A 17871-nucleotide genomic window follows, 5' to 3' on the forward strand; every position below is an offset into this window, starting at 1 on the left:
CATTGTTATTCTTCATTCATAGTGTTATTTTTCTATTATATATTAGTTTTAAATTCTATAACTTCTCTTTTATTATTAAGAAAAATAAAATAGTAAGTTCTGTAGAAAAAATTCATTATCTTTATTTTTACGACTTTAAGCTTGAAAAAAAATAAAAGAAAAAGGCAGACGCAAGAGACAGTCCGCAGCCCTGAGAAGGTGGAAATACAAAAAGGAAAATTCCACAGTTTTGGTCTTTTTTTTCTGATTCCGCAGAAGGTTCTTCTGCGTTTACGCCATCGACAACTTCATCCAAACGCGTTCACCCTCTTTCCCCAATTACATCCTTACAAAACCGAAATCCTCCAAACGAAATCAATCTTTTAGGGTTTCTAACATTCCAATCGCAAAGTAATAATTTTTTTAAAAAAATCCCAAACTTACTTCAAATTCAATCGCACTGCTGCTTTATAGGGCTCCAAGTTCGTCTATGCAAGAGAAACAATAAGAAGGAAATCGAATAGAAGATGTATAGTAATTTCAAGGAGCAAGCGATAGAGTACGTGAAGCAAGCGGTGCAGGAGGACAACAATGGCAACTACGCCAAGGCCTTCCCTCTCTACATGAACGCCTTGGAGTACTTCAAGACCCACCTCAAGTACGAGAAGAACCCTAAGATCAAGGAGGCTATCACGCAGAAATTCACCGAGTACCTTCGTCGTGCCGAGGAGATCCGTGCTGTTCTTGACGACGGTGGGACTGGGCCTGCCTCCAACGGGGACGCGGCCGTTGCCACCAGGCCCAAGACCAAGCCCAAGGACGGAGAAGGAGGCAGCGGAGGTGGGGACGGGGAGGATCCCGAGCAGGCCAAGCTGAGGGCGGGTTTGAACTCTGCCATCATTAGGGAGAAGCCTAACGTCAAGTGGAATGACGTGGCGGGTTTGGAGAGCGCCAAGCAGGCGTTGCAGGAGGCGGTTATCTTGCCCGTTAAGTTTCCTCAATTCTTCACTGGTGATTCTCTCTTGCCCCCACTTTTTTTACATGAGTAGTTCATAGCTAGATGACTAGCTGTTTCTTTAGTTGTTAGAATCTTTTTACTGCAATCCTTAGTACATTTATCGAAGTCAATGGAATGTGATCATGGTTGACAATTCAGAATTTGAACATTGGCATTCCACCATCGTACTTTAAATGTGGTGAATGCTGATGGATGATGATGATACAGAATTATTTCTATAATTGCAATATGCGTTGATTGTGACTACTCTGTAGCAAGGAGGTGCTTGTGTTTATGACAGAATACTGTTGAATTTGTTTGTTTGCTTGCAAATTTGATTGAATATTGTGTGTGTTTGTGTTGATGCGTTATAAGCAGGATATTATTTAGCTTGTTAAGTTTGTTTGTCTCTTGTTATTTCCTTCTGTTTATTAAATGTTAAATTAGTTTTGGCTTCTGCTGTGGCCTATTTTCAGGTAAAAGACGGCCTTGGAGAGCTTTTTTGTTGTACGGACCACCCGGAACTGGTAAATCATATTTGGCCAAGGCTGTTGCAACAGAAGCTGACTCTACATTTTTCAGGTATACTTATTCTATTAATCTATAATTTCATATATATATATATATATATATATATATATATATATATATATGTATAAAATTTTTACTAAGCAACAGTTTTGTCTTGTGAAAGTGCATATCACTGATTTTAGACCTACATTTGTTTAACTTGTTATCTGTTTGGCCTTTCAGGCCTAAATTTATCCAGTGCTTTTGGTTACATCTTAGAAAACTAATAAACCCTGCCTAGGTAAAGCCTTCAATGAATCATTTGGTCATGGTAGTGCATTTGAGAAATGTTAGGTTCTTTTCTTTTTATGGAATCATGAAAATTTAGCCACTATCCAACCTTATTCTTCTTCCTGTTTTCAGTACCCTATCAGGCAGTGTTGACCATCCATAGAAAAATGATTGCATTATTTTCCTATTCTCCTCCCTCAACTTCCCCTTTCTTGGCAACGGGTGAATTTTCTTATGTGCGTTGTGCTATGTTGGTTTTCGAATTCTACCTTTCTTGACAATAATTTTGTAAATAAATAGTTTTTCTGGATATTGTTATTGTTTTGTGTCCATATGTTGGTTTTCGAATTCTACCTTTCTTGACAATAATTTTGTATATAAATAGTTTTTCTGGATATTGTTATTGTTTTGTGTCCATATGTTGGTTTTTCCCAGTATGTTTTAACTTGTGAATTTTTCTCCAGTGTTTCTTCATCGGACTTGGTTTCAAAGTGGATGGGTGAAAGTGAAAAGCTAGTTTCAAATCTTTTCCAAATGGCCCGGGATAGTGCACCTTCTATCATATTTGTTGATGAAATAGATTCGCTATGTGGTCAGCGTGGAGAAGGCAATGAGAGTGAAGCTTCTAGACGAATTAAAACTGAACTTCTGGTGCAGATGCAGGTATTAATTTTATGGTAATAAGAATAATAATTGGTTTGCTTGCTGAAACCTGAATTTCATTGTTATAAACATTGTCTCCTCTGTCAAGTTTTGTTTACACAAAACTAGGTCATAATCTCACAGAAGGTTGCATATATCTCTAGATGGTTCATTCTTCATTTTTTATTGAAGTAGTCAATGTTGTTGAAATATGGTTGTTTTCTCCTCTCTCGCCTTATTGATTTAACTTTCTTAATGGGAATTACCATTGTCATGCATCCTTATTCCACAAAAACAGAATAGTTAAGTTTCCGATAATTTTGGTGTCAGTCTCTTTTATTTTTGGCTTTACTTCCGAAGCTAATGTAATTCATCCACTTTACACTGTAGGGTGTAGGAAACAATGACCAGAAAGTTCTTGTTCTTGCAGCAACGAATACACCTTATGCTCTTGACCAGGTAAGAGTTCTCTTTTCTTTTTCTTCTTTTTCTTCTTTTTCATTCACCCCCATATTCAAGCAATGTGGTTCTGTTTTGATTAATCAACTCATAATTTCAGGCCATAAGGCGGCGTTTTGATAAGCGTATATACATTCCACTACCAGATTTGAAAGCCCGCCAACACATGTTCAAGGCAAGGGCGCAATATATGTGGTCAATATATTTATTTATGAATGGGTCTTACTGATTATCTGAACTTCACAAATGATCCTAGACTGAGTATATTTTTTATGGCTGATAAACTGAGCAGGTGCATCTAGGCGATACACCTCATAACTTGAGCGAGAGTGATTTTGAACACTTGGCACGCAAGACAGAGGGATTTTCAGGTTCAGATATATCTGTTTGTGTAAGTTTGATTTCTGTATTAAAATCTGGTTGCAGTTATCTTTTCACTTGCATGAATCTTAAAAGTATATGACCTCTTCTTCAGGTGAAGGATGTTTTATTTGAACCCGTTCGCAAAACCCAAGATGCCATGTTTTTCTTTAAGGATCCTGAGGGTATGTGGATCCCATGTGGACCAAAGCAACAGGGTGCAATACAAATCACAATGCAAGACCTTGCCGCAAAAGGACTTGCTGCTAAGGTATTCTAGAGCTGGCATGGTGTATATTTTGATGACATTAGAAGTTTAGAACTGTATGCCTTATATTCTTTAGCGATAATTAGAGAAGTGTGATTTTTTATGTTCTTTTTGCTATCCAGATCCTTCCGCCACCTATATCGAGAACAGATTTCGACAAGGTGCTTGCTAGACAAAGGCCTACTGTAAGCAAAGCTGATCTCGACGTACATGAGAGATTCACAAAGGAGTTTGGAGAGGAGGGTTAATCGTGATGGAATTTCACTTTGGAGATTCACACCCGTTTAAGCATATTATGATTTGTAATTTACTTAACCATTGGAGCAAGTGAAATGAATCTTTTTACATTCAGTTCTGGGGATGATTAAATCCCCAAGTCTACGGAAATGGATTTATAAAAGCGGATACTCATTTTGCTTCTCCTGAATTGTGTATAAGAACAGAATCTGAAATGATCAGAAAAATAACTTGCGTGTGATTCTGGTTTTGTACTTGCATTTGCATGTGTCGGTTCCAAAGAAATGCTTGGGAAGACCAAAATTTATTGTGCTAGAGAGAGCATATATTGCAAGGCAAGTTAAGACCAAGACATGGAAGACCTAAATAGTTAAATTATCTTTGATATCTGCTCTAATTGTATGAATTGCAATTAGCAAATACCGAAACTTGGACCAACTTGATCGTTTTAACTTCTTGGACTTCTCAATTTAAAAATAGAGTGAATGGGGTGGGGATTTGTTTTATAAGCCAAGTTGAAGTTTATTGATTATTTTTTATATGTATCAGAGTAACGAATAATTTGCTCAAAGAATAAGGTGGTGGGTTGGACAGTAAACTTAAGGGGAACAAAAATGGATCACTTTGGATCTGTCAATTTTCCTAAATCTAAAATGAAATTGGCCAATCTATTGGTAGATTTATTTGTGATTTTTTTAAAGGGATGAAACAAATGAGTGTAAGCTCAAAGTAAATATTATTTACAAATAAAATTTCTCATGTAAACTTACCAAAAAAAATCTCATTTAAAACCATACCCGAAGAAGCAGCTATTATCATTCTCTGCATGCAGATAACAGAATTCATATATCATAGTACTTATCAGTTGTACATAATTAATCTTTTGGTCTGTAAGCATGCACATGTAGTTTAGTATATCCTAATAGTATATCTTTGGCATAAAATAAGATTCATCCAAATTTCTTTTAAAATTTATCCGTTATATTATTGCCATTTAAAATTCTTCCAAGTGTTGCTACTTCGAGCAATCTACCCATCTTCTGTTTTTTAAAATTCTATTTTACTTTTTCAAAGAATCTCAATGCACTAAAGTATAAGCAGAAACATATGATCAGCCGGCAAATAAAATTTTATATATCTTGTATGCAAAGTCCTTTTTGCTATAAGAATGTTCGAATGAGCTATCAGAGTCACCATTGCCACCGTTATCTCTTGTAGTATCATGGGGTGTTCCAAAGTTTTCAATTTCATTCTTGTGCTGTTAATTGAATATACTTTGGTGAATGGATCCACCCCCAAGGTAAGTAGCTCTCCATGCATATATTTGCTTCCTACGTGATGTGCTGCATGCAAGTCTACAACTTTTGAGCCTTGTTTATTTTATCCTCTTCTTCAATTCCCTTCTTTCAAAAGTCAACTGTCTCTCATTATGTTTTTTCCACTTCAACCTGGTGAATGTATTAGTGTTTCTTTTGGGTGCATTTGCGTGTAAATCACTGTGTTCTTTGGTTCGTGATTCATTGTATTAAAGTGATAGTATTAGACAGATAAAAGAGAATGGAAGTTAACCACTTCTTTTAAGACACAATTTTGACACTTTGAGGAACATTATGATATATCAGTTACGTTTATTAGTAAGAGAACTGCAATTCCTACTAATGATGAATATGAAATTCTTAACTATAAGTCTTTAAGTATAGATTCTCTGGTCAAAATGATGTATACAATAGAAGTTGCAGAACACTATTCCTATTACCTGGTGTATTAAAGCAAAACGTTCATTGGTACAGCATTATATAGTTTACATGGGAGATCAGTCACACCCCAATTCAGAATCAGTCATCAGAGCCAACCATGAGATGTTAGCATCAGTCACTGGAAGGCAAGGCACCTTTGACAGATTAAATTCTTAACTATAACTGCTGGTGTTCATTTTAAGCTTTATCAATGTGTGCCAACATTTGAACACAGGCTAAAATGTTGTCTTTCATTCAATTTTCAGTAATCTCAGTGAAGCAAAAGCAGAAGCACTCCATCATTACAGTAAAAGCTTTAGAGGCTTCTCGGCCATGCTTACTCCAGAGCAAGCTAATCAACTTAAAGGTACTGTTACAGTTAAATATCATATTTAGCCTATGTGGAATCTTTTAACCGTTGATGTATGTTTCTAATTGTGTTACAGAACATGAATCAGTGGTATCAGTTTTTGAGAGCAAACTGAATAGGCTCCACACAACACATTCTTGGGATTTTCTTGGATTAAACTCTGCCTACACAGGAAGCCATGTGGCACTGGATTGGGCATCGGATGTCATCGTTGGTGTGGTTGACTCTGGTATTTACTTTGTCTGATTGTGTCTCATTTCATTTGGATTGCAATGACTTAACAGCTAACATTGGCTTTCAGGTGTTTGGCCAGAATCAGAAAGCTTCAGAGATTATGGATTAGGCCCTGTGCCTGAGAGATTCAAGGGAGAGTGTGTGACTGGTGATAATTTCACACTAGCCAATTGCAACAAGTAAGAATACACATTATTCCACAACACTTGGAGGTTAGCAACTCATGTCATCTCATATGGAGTTTGTACATTTTCAGAAAAATCATTGGTGCCAGGTTCTATTCAAAAGGTTTTGAAGCAGACGTTGGTCCATTGGAAGATGTGGTTAACAGGCAATACTTCCGGTCACCACGAGACAGTGATGGACATGGAAGTCACACAGCCTCCACCATAGCAGGATCCATTGTTGCTAATGCCAGTTTACTTGGCATAGGCAGAGGAACTGCGAGAGGTGGCGCGGCAAATGCAAGGCTTGCCATCTACAAGGCCTGTTGGTTTGGATATTGCAGCGATGCAGATATCCTGTCTGCCATGGATGATGCCATTCATGATGGTGTTGACATTCTGTCACTCTCCTTTGGCCCTTCTCCTCCACAGCCCATTTACTTTGAGGATGCAGTCAGTGTTGGTGCATTCCATGCATTCCAAAATGGCATTCTTGTTTCTGCTTCCGCTGGAAACTCCATCTTCCCAGCTACTGCCTGCAATGTTGCTCCTTGGATTCTCACTGTTGCTGCTAGCACCCTCGATAGACAATTCAGATCAGATATCCACCTTGGAAATTCAAAAGTTTTGAAGGTGAACTCAAAGGCACAAAATGTTTCTAAGGCTAATGCCTAATGTAACAGTAATTTATGTGGCTGCAGGGTCTGTCTTTGAATCCAATAAAAATGGACAACTGGCATGCTTTGATATATGCAAGTGCAGCCGCAGCGCCTGGAGTTCCAGCAACAAATGCAAGGTATCTTCTTCATTAGATTACTCTGCATTTGCAATGATATGCATATAGAAATGTAAAAAATTTGGTTTGGTTTCTTCTGTTACCAGCTTCTGTAAGAACAATACTCTAGATCGTAGCTTGATAAAGGACAAAATTGTGATCTGTACAATTGAGAAAGTCACTGAGAACCGAAGATTGAAGGCTATGGTAATAAAGGAAGGTGGAGGAGTTGGAATGATACTTATTGATCACAATGCCAGAGACGTTGGCTTTGAGTTTGTGATCCCAGCCACTCTCATTGGTCAGGATGCCGTAGAGGACCTTCAATCATACATCAACACAGAGAGGTCAGTTTTAAACTACCATAACTTGCACCATTCATTCAATTCTTATCTAAGCTCCACTCTCATGGTTTCCTCAGGAATCCCATTGCTAGAATCTATCCAACAAGAACTGTTCTTGATACCAAACCTGCACCAGAAGTGGCAGCTTTCTCCTCCATGGGGCCCAATGTAGTAACACCAGATATTATCAAGGCAAGTTTGCTGAATGTGTGTTCCAATCTGCATCCATCTTTGTTTTGAGTTTGATAAAGAGTGTATCCAACTACAGCCTGACATCACAGCACCCGGGGTAAATATTCTGGCAGCATGGTCTCCGGTAGCAACCGAAGACACGGTGGAACAACGATCCCTGGACTATAACATCATTTCAGGAACATCAATGTCGTGCCCACACATTTCTGCCGTTGCTGCAATTATAAAGTCTCACTATCCCTCCTGGAGTCCTGCATCCATAATGTCTGCAATTATGACAACATGTGAGTTTCGTTTATTACTCTCACTTCTTGCTTCTTAGTTTCCATCCATGACATGATTTGTTCAATGTCACATACAGCAACTGTCATGGACAACACTGGTCGTGTCATTGGAAGAGATCCCAATGATACTAAAACAACACCTTTTGACTATGGATCTGGCCATGTTAACCCACTTGCATCACTGAATCCAGGACTAGTATATGACTTTAATACTCAAGATGTTGTCAAGTTTCTATGTAGCAATGGAGCATCAGCAGCACAACTGAAGAACCTCACTACTGGAGGAGAATGTGAGAAAGATCCTAATCCTACAGCTTCATACAACTTCAACTACCCTTCCATTGGTGTGTCCAAATTGAACGGCAGTTTATCCGTGTATCGGACGGTTACCTTCTACGGCAAGGAAGCAACAGTGTACTATGCAAGCATTGAAAATCCAGAAGGTGTGAATGTTACAGTTACACCATCTGAACTGAGGTTCATGAAGGAAGGGGAGAAGGCAAGTTTCAGGGTTGATTTGAAGGCATTGAAGAAGAGCAATGGCAACTTTGTATTTGGTGGCATCACATGGAAGAATGGCATACAGAAGGTTAGGACTCCCATTGGTCTCAATGTAATCTCCACTTCCTATTATTAACATACCATCTATGTCTTTTTACAAGTTTGTGTATGAATTAGCTCAAAATTATACTATGCTCTCTATTTTAAAAGTGAGTGCTTCAATTTAATTTAAGGTTATACTAGATAATCAATAACTTTTTTAAACAATATGAACAACCACCAATAAAATAAAAATACATTATACCTCTAAATTACTCACCTAAATCTTAATATTAGAATATCCATTCGCACAGCTAGTGAAATGAACATCCAATATATCTATTGTTCACATTGTTAACCAATGTTGTTAGTTACTTGTACTTTTTCTTTAATTTAATGTATGGATTAATATTTATCCATCAGTATCCATAATGGTCTTTTTCAAAAAGTTGTTGTCTGAGGTTGTGGAGAGCAAAACTTGTTTCCCAAATGGAGTTGGGCATAAACCTTTGTACACTCATACCTGGTTTTTGCGGTGTGCTTATATGGATATGGGCTACTTGTTGGACCCATTTTTGTAAAATGCCTTAATTAAATTATAGCCTTTGTTCTTTGGATCATGAACAACTTCTATATAATTTGTTAGTAAATTACTTGATATTTCTCATACATGACATATTTGATTACTTCATGAATATTAGTTCACACTTCTCAGTTAACTAAAATATAAAATGCAATTGTTGCTTTCGAAGTGTTACTATGATTCAATTCTTTCTTATTAACAATTCTACTGTCAATTTCCTTTACAAATTAGATCTTGACTTTATAACAACAACAATAAAGCCTCATTCCACTAGGTGGCATCGTTAACATGAATCAAACAATATCATTAAATTCTGTCATATATCATGTCTACAGAAAGACCGTTTATATATAAATTTCGTTTGACCACCTCATAGATGGTCTTCTTAGGTCTTTTTTTGTTTTTCACTCCTTGTTGATTTTTCATCTCATTCACCATCTTGACTGGCTATTCTATCGGTCTTCTTCTCACGTGTCCAAACCACCTAAGACGCGATTCTACCATCTTTTCCACAATGGGTGCTACTTCAACTGTCTCCCTTATATCTTCGTTCCTTATTTGATCCAATCGCATATGACCACTCTTCCATCTCAACATCTTTATCCCTGCCACACTTAACTTATGTTCGTGCTCTCCTTTGGCCGCCCAACACTTCGTACCATAAAGCATAACCGGTCTTATAGCAGTGCGATAGAATTTACCTTTAAGTTTTAAAGGCACTTTTGGTCACATATAAAATCATATGCACTTTGCAATTTCGACCAACCTACTTGGATCCTATGATTTACATTCTGTTCAATTTCTCCATTATCCTGTATGATGCACCCAAGATACTTAAAACTTTTTAACTTTTTGTAGGATGTTTTCTCCAATTTTCACCTCTATATTAGGGTTTTTCCTTCTTAGACTGAACTTACATTCCATATATTTCGTCTTGCTATGGCTTATGCGCATACGATACACTTCTAGAGCTTCTCTCCATAAGTCCAACTTCTTATTTAGGTATTTCCTTAACTCTCCCATAAGGACGATATCATCGACAAAAAGCATGCACCATGGTACAGACTCTTGGATATACTCTATGAGTACTTCTAAAGGGGGTTGTGCGATTCTACAAGTGGTTTCTTTTGCTTTTAAAGTAAGCCATTAAGGATGATCCTTTATATAATCCTATACTAATAAAAAATTCTTCTATTACACCACCTTAAATTTTCACACTAGTTGTGACTTTATCATACATGTCTTTAATTACATGAATATATTATTTATTTATTTTATACTAGTGTCAATATCAATACATTAATAGATTAATAACTTACTTTAGAAGTAAAAGAAACCACTTATACTTCCGCCTTAAAAAGGCAAAGTAGCTCAGGCTTTTTTCATAAATTTTTCATGTTACTAGTGCTTTTTTTTTAATTATTATTTGAAAGTAAATTTCACTTTTAAAGAACCAAATGTTATAAAGCAATATTCTTATTGTAATTGTATTTATACATGATGAAGGGTTAAGATTTATTAGGAATGTCCATTGATTAATTAGATTTGGATCTAGCTTTAAAGGCCATCGAGCCTATTTTAACTTGACATAAAAAGTAATTTAAAATAAACTGAGTATTACATTAAATGTTACAAAGAAAAGATATTTTAGTATCCTAATTGATTGGAGCCGTAAACTACAATAGAAGCAGGTGTCATGAATATTAAGAGGAGGGGGGTTGTGAGCGTCATTTATGATGTTGCTGAATTGGCTGATAGGGGTTGGAGCCTACTTTGTCTTTTCATTTTGTGTGTACTAGATTTGAAGTCAGATAAGACGACTTAGTCAGTGCTTTGCATTTTATAAATTATAATTTATAAGTGTTGCATAGATTACGAAATCTAATGTTCACTTCACAAGTCATGAAAAATCATGTCTTGTCTTGTCTTGTCTACATTAACTCTTTAAGGTTGCCAATCCCTCTACTTCATCACCGCCCTTGCCATTTCCAATCCTCAAAATTAACAAATTAAGCTGGTGTCTTAATAGATCAACGTTACTAATAATAATACTAATTTTATTGTTATTGGTTCAATTAAAGTCGAAGAATTTCTTAACAATCAAACGGCAAACTTAATTTTCACCATAGCAACAAGCTAAGAAATTATATAACAAAGAAAGGTGATATATATATTGCTCCATGCAAGAAATTGACTATGATGACCTTGCTTGCAGCTACTATTACTCACTTAGTCACTTGTTTGTGAAGTTGCATTGTATGTGACCCAATTCTGTAATATTTAAATTAAATTATTATTATATGCATCTGATCTTTCTCCCTCACATTGATTAAACTACTCGTTAATTAATTTATGTGTTGTGTACAACCAACCACCAAGTTAAAAAATATGTATCATTGTCCAAATCCAGCTTTATTATTACCACCTACTAGGCTGCTACACGTATAGTATACATACTCCCATAGTAGTCCTTAAGGCTGCGTTTGTTTCTGAGAACAGGACAGGACAAGACATTAAGAACAGAACAGGACAAGACACTGATGGACAGAGATACAAAATTTTGTGTTCTTGTATTCTGTTTGGTGATAAACTAGAACAAATTATGAGAATCTAATTTATTCTCATTTTTTTCATTCAAAAAATTTGAGATGAAAAATATAGTAATAAAAAAATACAATTATAAAAAATTAACAAAAATAATGAAAAAAAGAATAAAAAATAAGTTGTGTCCCTTGTTAGTGTCTCTGTGTCTTTCCTGTCAGGATGAACACAAAATACACTAATTCAGTGTCTCTGGACACACTGTTTCTGTCCATGTCTCCTCTGCCAAACATAATTTTATGTCTCTGTGTCCATATCTCAGTGTCCTGTCTCTGTAAACAAACGTAGCCTTAAAGATCACATGCCTTCCTTTAACTTTCTTTTCACTTTTGCACTTCTTTAACCAATCAACTCTCTCCTCTCAACTGGGCTGGACTTGCTATATATCCTTCTATGCATGCACCCATTTATTCTATTTCACATTATAAAGTCTACCTTAAACTAAAAGTCGTATGGAGTAGAGGCCTAACATAGATGGCATATCTGTATGCCTTTTTAATGTTTCATTCGGGTTCAAGTCTCAATTAAAGCTGGATGTAGTTTAAAAACTTATGGTGTGTGTGAGTGAAGGGTGCATCAGTAGTGTATAATGACAAAAAAAAAACTAAAAGTTTTATAAAAAAATTAATTACTATATATTTTAAAAAATATTAGAAGTCATCACAATTTATTATTTGTTGTCATCAGTTACAGCTATCAATTCAATTTTTCTAGTTCAGTAATCTAATAACATATTTTATTTTACATATTTTAAAATATTGATAACTAATTGATGACTAAAAACAATAAATTCTAATAACCTTCTAGCATTTTTGATATATTTATATATAAATACATATTATTAATTAATTTATTTTTAATATATTTTATATTTTAACCTATATTCTATACAAATAATTAATTTTTTACCTATATATAGCATAATGATATCATTATTAATTATCAATTAATTTTAATAGACAATTAAAAGTAATAATAGAGTGAGTCTTTGTTAATCTTATTGAATCTACAAAAAAGAAATACATAAGTTTATAAATAAATAAAAAGAGAATGTCATTTAAATATCTTTTAAAGAAAAATAAAATTTTCCCTAGGTGAAATCTCAGTACAACATGGAAAACAAATTTGCCAACCAAAAAACCAAACACATTTATTTCAAAAGACATATAATGTTAATCGTTAATTCAGTTCATGCATGCCAACCCTTAAAGGCCCATACTTTTTCATTTATTATGATCACTATTATTAGGCGTTATGTTTTTTGTTGATATATGTATTACTGTAGTATACATATATTATGGTTCCCAGTTATAATCAGTAAACAGGAAAGCATTTTCAATAATTATTGGTTTGTTTTTTTATTATTATATTCTATCCTTTATTGGGTACGTTGTCGACTACTTTCATGGAGCTTCGTAAGAAAGAGGAATAAAAGGTTTGAAATTGAAAATGAAATATGTAACAATTTAATGATAGGTGGGAACACTTGAACTTGACTCCTATCCAATATAATGTTGTGTATGGAACCAGTTATCATCTATTGTTTCGTTTCTTTTGTTCCATATTTATGATCTTTATTATGTCCAGCTAAGGTGTTGCAATAATTTTATCATTTTTTGGCTAAAACATAATGCCAAAAAATAAGTTAAAGTTTGTCTAAATTAAAATTGTTGATTTTAGCTAGCGAGGTGATACCTCTCTTTAATTTACACAATCCATTAATTAATTTGTTATAAAAGTGGAGATATACTTACTAGACTCAAAGATACCCATGCATACACCGACATCCTCTTCAAGATTTTGCATGCATACTCTTTAATTGGTTTAATTATTTCTTTGTCTTTAGTTAGTTTGGTGAATTTAATTTGTAAAAGTAAGTAGTGTTTGGCAATTAGGATGGTCCTGAATTGAAGATGTTATCTACCCTCTGTCAAGGTTTAAGGAAATTAATTTTCTTGCATTATTTATTCGAACCACATACCATCAGTTAGAACAAATTTATTTAATTCTACATTTTTGATATATGCTAAAATTATGATCTATATGCATGCACACAGAACATCTTCTGGCTAATATATATGTATGTACAGATGTATATTAATTGCTCCCTCAACAGTATACTTAACCCCTAGCTCTCTAGGTCATGTGGACCAGAAATCTGCTCCTCTGTAAATAACAGAGTGAATGATTCTGGAAACATTGATATTTTAATAGGAATGAGGTTTATATTTGATTTTGTTTTCCATTTGATACTAGTAAAAATTGCACGCCTACATATTCTTCCATGATCAAACTATTCGGCAATAACACTACGTGATACCATAGATTTAAGAATAGAAATTGTGTAAATAAGATGAAAGATTAAAAATATGATCCTTTCAAAATTGAGATATAAATAAGAGTAGTTATAGTATAGTTTATGATATGAGGGGAAGTTGGGGTCATAAAAGGGAGTAATCTGTAGAGACTAGAGAGAAGACTTAAATGCTGGGAAGTATATGATGATGGGAGATAGGTATTGATCTCTGCTGCTTCTGACTTGGGTGTAGTTGGTCAACTTGTACTGTGTGCATGTATGTATAGGGTGCATGGTGCCTTCATCAACCGAGATCTAACTATCTAACTCACCCCTTTCATTTGTCTCATATGTCATATCTCTATCTACAATTCTACCTACATACATTCACACAACAAATTAATTTCAAAATACTAGTACTATTGGAAACCCACAAAACTATAACCTTTTTTTCATATATATAAAAAAGTAATATTTTATTTGTATAGTATAGTTTTTACGTAATAAAAGTAATTTAACATGGTTTTTGGAAATTAGGAACTTACTCAAATAAATAAATGCATGTTGTGGCCTGTGGGTGAGAGATAGAATACTAGAATAGTATATTAATATAAAGGAAAAGTACGAGGAGTTCGTGGAATATTTGTACAATATGTACAATTGAGGTTTATGGAGTATTAGAAATATAACCATTAGTGTTACCTTTTTTCATCAGCTGAAATTTTTGGGATGAGTGGTATCATGACATGGTATTAAAGCGCTAGATCCAAAAAATCAAGAGTTCGATCTATGGTTATTCTAGATAGTATGGGAGATGTTCATTTTGTAACTTGTGTGTAGAAAAAATTGAAGCATGGTTGCGTAGACTTGATGTCATAATTGCTGCTGGGACGATCTGATCTCCATTATATATGCAATTGCCAAATGGCCACACAACACATTCATCTTTCATCCATATAACTACCATCTTCTCTTTTCTCGCTCTCTCTCTCTTCTCTTTCAATAATGGAGTTGGGAAGCATACTCCACTTCCTTCAGGATAAGACCATTCTCATCACTGGAGCCACTGGCTTCCTTGCCAAAAGTACATATATTATTCTCTCTTTCAATGTATAATTCATTCATATTACTAAATGTATTTATGTGTTTGGTTCTATCAGTTCTGGTGGAGAAGATACTCAGGGTTCAACCAAATGTTAACAAGCTATTTCTTCTTTTAAGAGCTGCCGATGCTAAGTCTGCTACTCATCGCTTGCAAAATGAGGTACTATTAATTACTCTCTTACACTTGCTTGCTTTTATTTCCAACTAATATATATGCATGTTGTTGCAGATCATTGGCAAGGACTTGTTTAGATTACTAAAAGAAAACTTAGGTCCAAACTTCAATTCCTTCATAGCACAAAAGTTGACACTCGTTCCAGGAGATATTTCTCGCCAGGATTTGGGTTTGGACTCTGATTCTATTCTCAAGCAACAAATTTACGACGAAACACATGTTATTATTAATTTAGCTGCAACTACCAACTTTGATGAAAGGTACATAGTACATACATATATTCTGATGCTCTTTTTTTTTTAATAGATAATTAATAAATGAATATTATATTGCAGGTATGATATATCGTTGGGCCTAAATACCTTTGGGGTTAAGCACGTCATAAACTTCTCCAAAAAATGCACTAAGCTCAAGGTGCTTGTACATGTATCAACAGGTTTGTATATATATACTTGATTATTAGGTACTAATTAAGTTAGTTATTAAAATGAGACAAGGAGTGTTGTTACATGATTTTCAGCTTATGTGTGTGGTGAGGGAGAAGGTCTAATAATGGAGAAGCCATATGAGATGGGTGTTTCACTAAATGGAGTTGTTGGATTAGACATCGATGCCGAACACAAACTCATACGTCACAACTTAACTCACCTTCAACACCTGGGAGCCACAGAGAACGAAATTAAAATTGCCATGAAGGACTTGGGTATTACCAGGTTACTTTATCTATCATTCATATTATATTTAATAATTAAAAAAATTATAATTAATCAAAATTTATCTTATTTAATATTTATAAATTATTATAATAATTAATAAATACTAAATAAAATAAATTTTAATTATTTTTTTATTTACCTAGCATTATTGTTATATTAGATTATAGTGTAGAGATTACCAACACTTAATTAATATGTTAGGCATTGATTGGCACACTACCTTAGACATTGACACGTGTATGTTGACTATACGGTACCGTAGATATGGAGTAGGAAACATTGTCATTACTCATTAATATTATTATTCACATTATTGAGGAGGGAGGACCAGAATTATATATAGTAGCTTTTCCTCTAATAAGAAAGCAACAAGCCAACAACCGAGTCTTTGTTTCTTCTTGATGATTATTATCAAAGTATCATGTCTCCATCTTTCAGCAAATAGAAAAAAAATGATCAACATAGATATGGGAGGAGACTTCATTCTTTTTGTTTAGATTCCAATATTTATTGCTATTTTGTTGGAAAACGACATATAGGAAAAATGAAGAGACTATGTATTTTGGTCATGCCTTTTTAGTTTGTCGAATTTATTGCTTATTTTTTGAAATATAAACTAAATGACCACATTACATTTTATCAATTATATTATTACCGAAGAAAATGAACGATAATTCATGCTCAAATTAAATATACGAGTCAATTTCAAGAAGACAACCCTACCTTATATATATTTTAACTTAGTCTAACAAATTAGGTCTAATAAAAGAAAAGAAAGAAATAACCTTCCCTTATATAAATAGGCGGTGGAGTAATTTAATGGTGTTAGGAAATTAAATAAAGAAAATGAGGGTTTGGTTTATTGTCCATTAAATCCCGAAATAACTCCCTTACCAAACACGAGCAAGTCCTGCTTGAAAAAATAAAATTTGTTGTACATATATGATGAGAGTGACCAACATGGCCACATTTGAATTGGGCCGAAGCCCAAATACATATGAATAACAAAAAAGTGTTTTTGTGTGTGTAGGGCAAAGAAGTATGGATGGCCAAACACATATGTAATGACAAAAGCAATGGGAGAGATGATAGTGGAGGAGGAGAAAGGCAAAGGAGACTTGGGTGTTGATATTGTTATTGTTCGTCCTTCCATAGTTACCAGCACCTTCAAGGACCCATTCCCCGGTTGGGCCGAGGGTGTTAGAACCATTGACAGTCTTGCTGTTGCTTATGGTAAAGGAAAACTCACTTGCTTCCTTGGAGACCTCAACGCCATTGTTGATGTCATACCAGCAGATATGGTGGTCAATGCAATACTAGTGGCCACGGCAGCTCATGCAACTCATCGTGCTAATGGTAATGGCATATATCATGTTACTTCCTCTGTTCGAAACCCACTTCGAAACTGGAATCTGCAAGACGTGGGGTACAGGTACTTCACGGCCAAACCATGGATCAACAAGGATGGTAAGGCAGTGAAGGTTGGCAAATGCAAAGTGCTGAGCAACATGGACAGCTTCAACAGACACATGTTCCTCCGCTACTTGCTTCTCTTAAAGGGACTGCAGCTGGCCAACACTGCCTTTTGCCACTTCTTCCAGGGGACCTATCTTGATCTCAACAGGAAGATTCAGATCGTCCTGCGCTTGGTTGACCTTTACAAGCCTTACTTGTTCTTCAAGGGAGTTTTTGATGATATCAACACACACAACTTGAGACAAGCTCTGCTCATGGACACTCATCTCTTTTACTTCGATCCCAAGCTCATCCATTGGGATGATTACTTCCTCAACACTCATCTCCCTGGTGTCGTCAAATATATCTTCAATAACAATTATTAATATATATCTTATTTTTATTTCTTAAAGCAACCTAGCTAAGGCACTAGGTATTAACTTGTTAGCAAATATATAATTATCCTCACCATGCTTTCTTTAAGATTGCAGACTTATTTTACGTTACTTTTTTAATATTTTATATATAACATTATTTAACGTTAATTATTCTCAACAAT

The 17871-nt window shown here is 34.9% G+C and overlaps 3 protein-coding genes across 3 annotated transcripts; all 3 read left to right on the forward strand.

Annotated features, from left to right (window-relative positions):
- The first annotated feature begins 176 nt into the window (after window positions 1–176).
- Window positions 177–4003, forward strand: LOC130969156 (protein SUPPRESSOR OF K(+) TRANSPORT GROWTH DEFECT 1-like). The gene is made up of 8 exons (XM_057894770.1): window positions 177–990; window positions 1453–1558; window positions 2242–2440; window positions 2810–2878; window positions 2979–3053; window positions 3171–3269; window positions 3354–3509; window positions 3629–4003. Exons 1-8 carry the CDS (start codon window positions 507–509, stop codon window positions 3752–3754), a joined length of 1314 nt encoding a protein of 437 aa, XP_057750753.1. The 5' UTR covers window positions 177–506; the 3' UTR covers window positions 3755–4003.
- Window positions 4004–4936: 933 nt separating this feature from the next.
- LOC130969845 (subtilisin-like serine-protease S) lies at window positions 4937–8533 on the forward strand. Its single transcript, XM_057895741.1, has 11 exons — window positions 4937–5043; window positions 5534–5625; window positions 5746–5846; window positions 5926–6078; window positions 6151–6262; window positions 6340–6880; window positions 6949–7043; window positions 7130–7369; window positions 7444–7558; window positions 7635–7842; window positions 7920–8533. Exons 1-11 carry the CDS (start codon window positions 4966–4968, stop codon window positions 8477–8479), a joined length of 2295 nt encoding a protein of 764 aa, XP_057751724.1. The 5' UTR covers window positions 4937–4965; the 3' UTR covers window positions 8480–8533.
- A 6280-nt stretch (window positions 8534–14813) lies between these two features.
- Window positions 14814–17871, forward strand: LOC130967527 (fatty acyl-CoA reductase 3-like). Its single transcript, XM_057892424.1, has 6 exons — window positions 14814–14946; window positions 15023–15126; window positions 15196–15401; window positions 15477–15577; window positions 15662–15854; window positions 16888–17871. Exons 1-6 carry the CDS (start codon window positions 14868–14870, stop codon window positions 17696–17698), a joined length of 1494 nt encoding a protein of 497 aa, XP_057748407.1. The 5' UTR covers window positions 14814–14867; the 3' UTR covers window positions 17699–17871.

This window comes from Arachis stenosperma, chromosome 3 (genome assembly GCF_014773155.1).
Source record: "Arachis stenosperma cultivar V10309 chromosome 3, arast.V10309.gnm1.PFL2, whole genome shotgun sequence".
NCBI lineage: Eukaryota > Viridiplantae > Streptophyta > Magnoliopsida > Fabales > Fabaceae > Arachis > Arachis stenosperma.

What these genes read in the sequence shown, in the direction of transcription:
- LOC130969156 (XM_057894770.1), top strand. Translation starts at nt 507, where the DNA reads ATGTATAGTAATTTCAAGGAGCAAGCGATAGAGTACGTGAAGCAAGCG. An exon ending in GCTGACTCTACATTTTTCAG is followed by an intron (nt 1,559 to 2,241) that starts GTATACTTATTC and finishes ATTTTTCTCCAG; the next exon opens with TGTTTCTTCATCGGACTTGG. An exon ending in CAAAAGGACTTGCTGCTAAG is followed by an intron (nt 3,510 to 3,628) that starts GTATTCTAGAGC and finishes TTTGCTATCCAG; the next exon opens with ATCCTTCCGCCACCTATATC.
- LOC130969845 (XM_057895741.1), top strand. Translation starts at nt 4,966, where the DNA reads ATGGGGTGTTCCAAAGTTTTCAATTTCATTCTTGTGCTGTTAATTGAA. An exon ending in GAAATTCAAAAGTTTTGAAG is followed by an intron (nt 6,881 to 6,948) that starts GTGAACTCAAAG and finishes ATGTGGCTGCAG; the next exon opens with GGTCTGTCTTTGAATCCAAT. An exon ending in GTCTGCAATTATGACAACAT is followed by an intron (nt 7,843 to 7,919) that starts GTGAGTTTCGTT and finishes TGTCACATACAG; the next exon opens with CAACTGTCATGGACAACACT.
- LOC130967527 (XM_057892424.1), top strand. Translation starts at nt 14,868, where the DNA reads ATGGAGTTGGGAAGCATACTCCACTTCCTTCAGGATAAGACCATTCTC. An exon ending in CACTGGCTTCCTTGCCAAAA is followed by an intron (nt 14,947 to 15,022) that starts GTACATATATTA and finishes TGGTTCTATCAG; the next exon opens with TTCTGGTGGAGAAGATACTC. An exon ending in ACTACCAACTTTGATGAAAG is followed by an intron (nt 15,402 to 15,476) that starts GTACATAGTACA and finishes ATTATATTGCAG; the next exon opens with GTATGATATATCGTTGGGCC.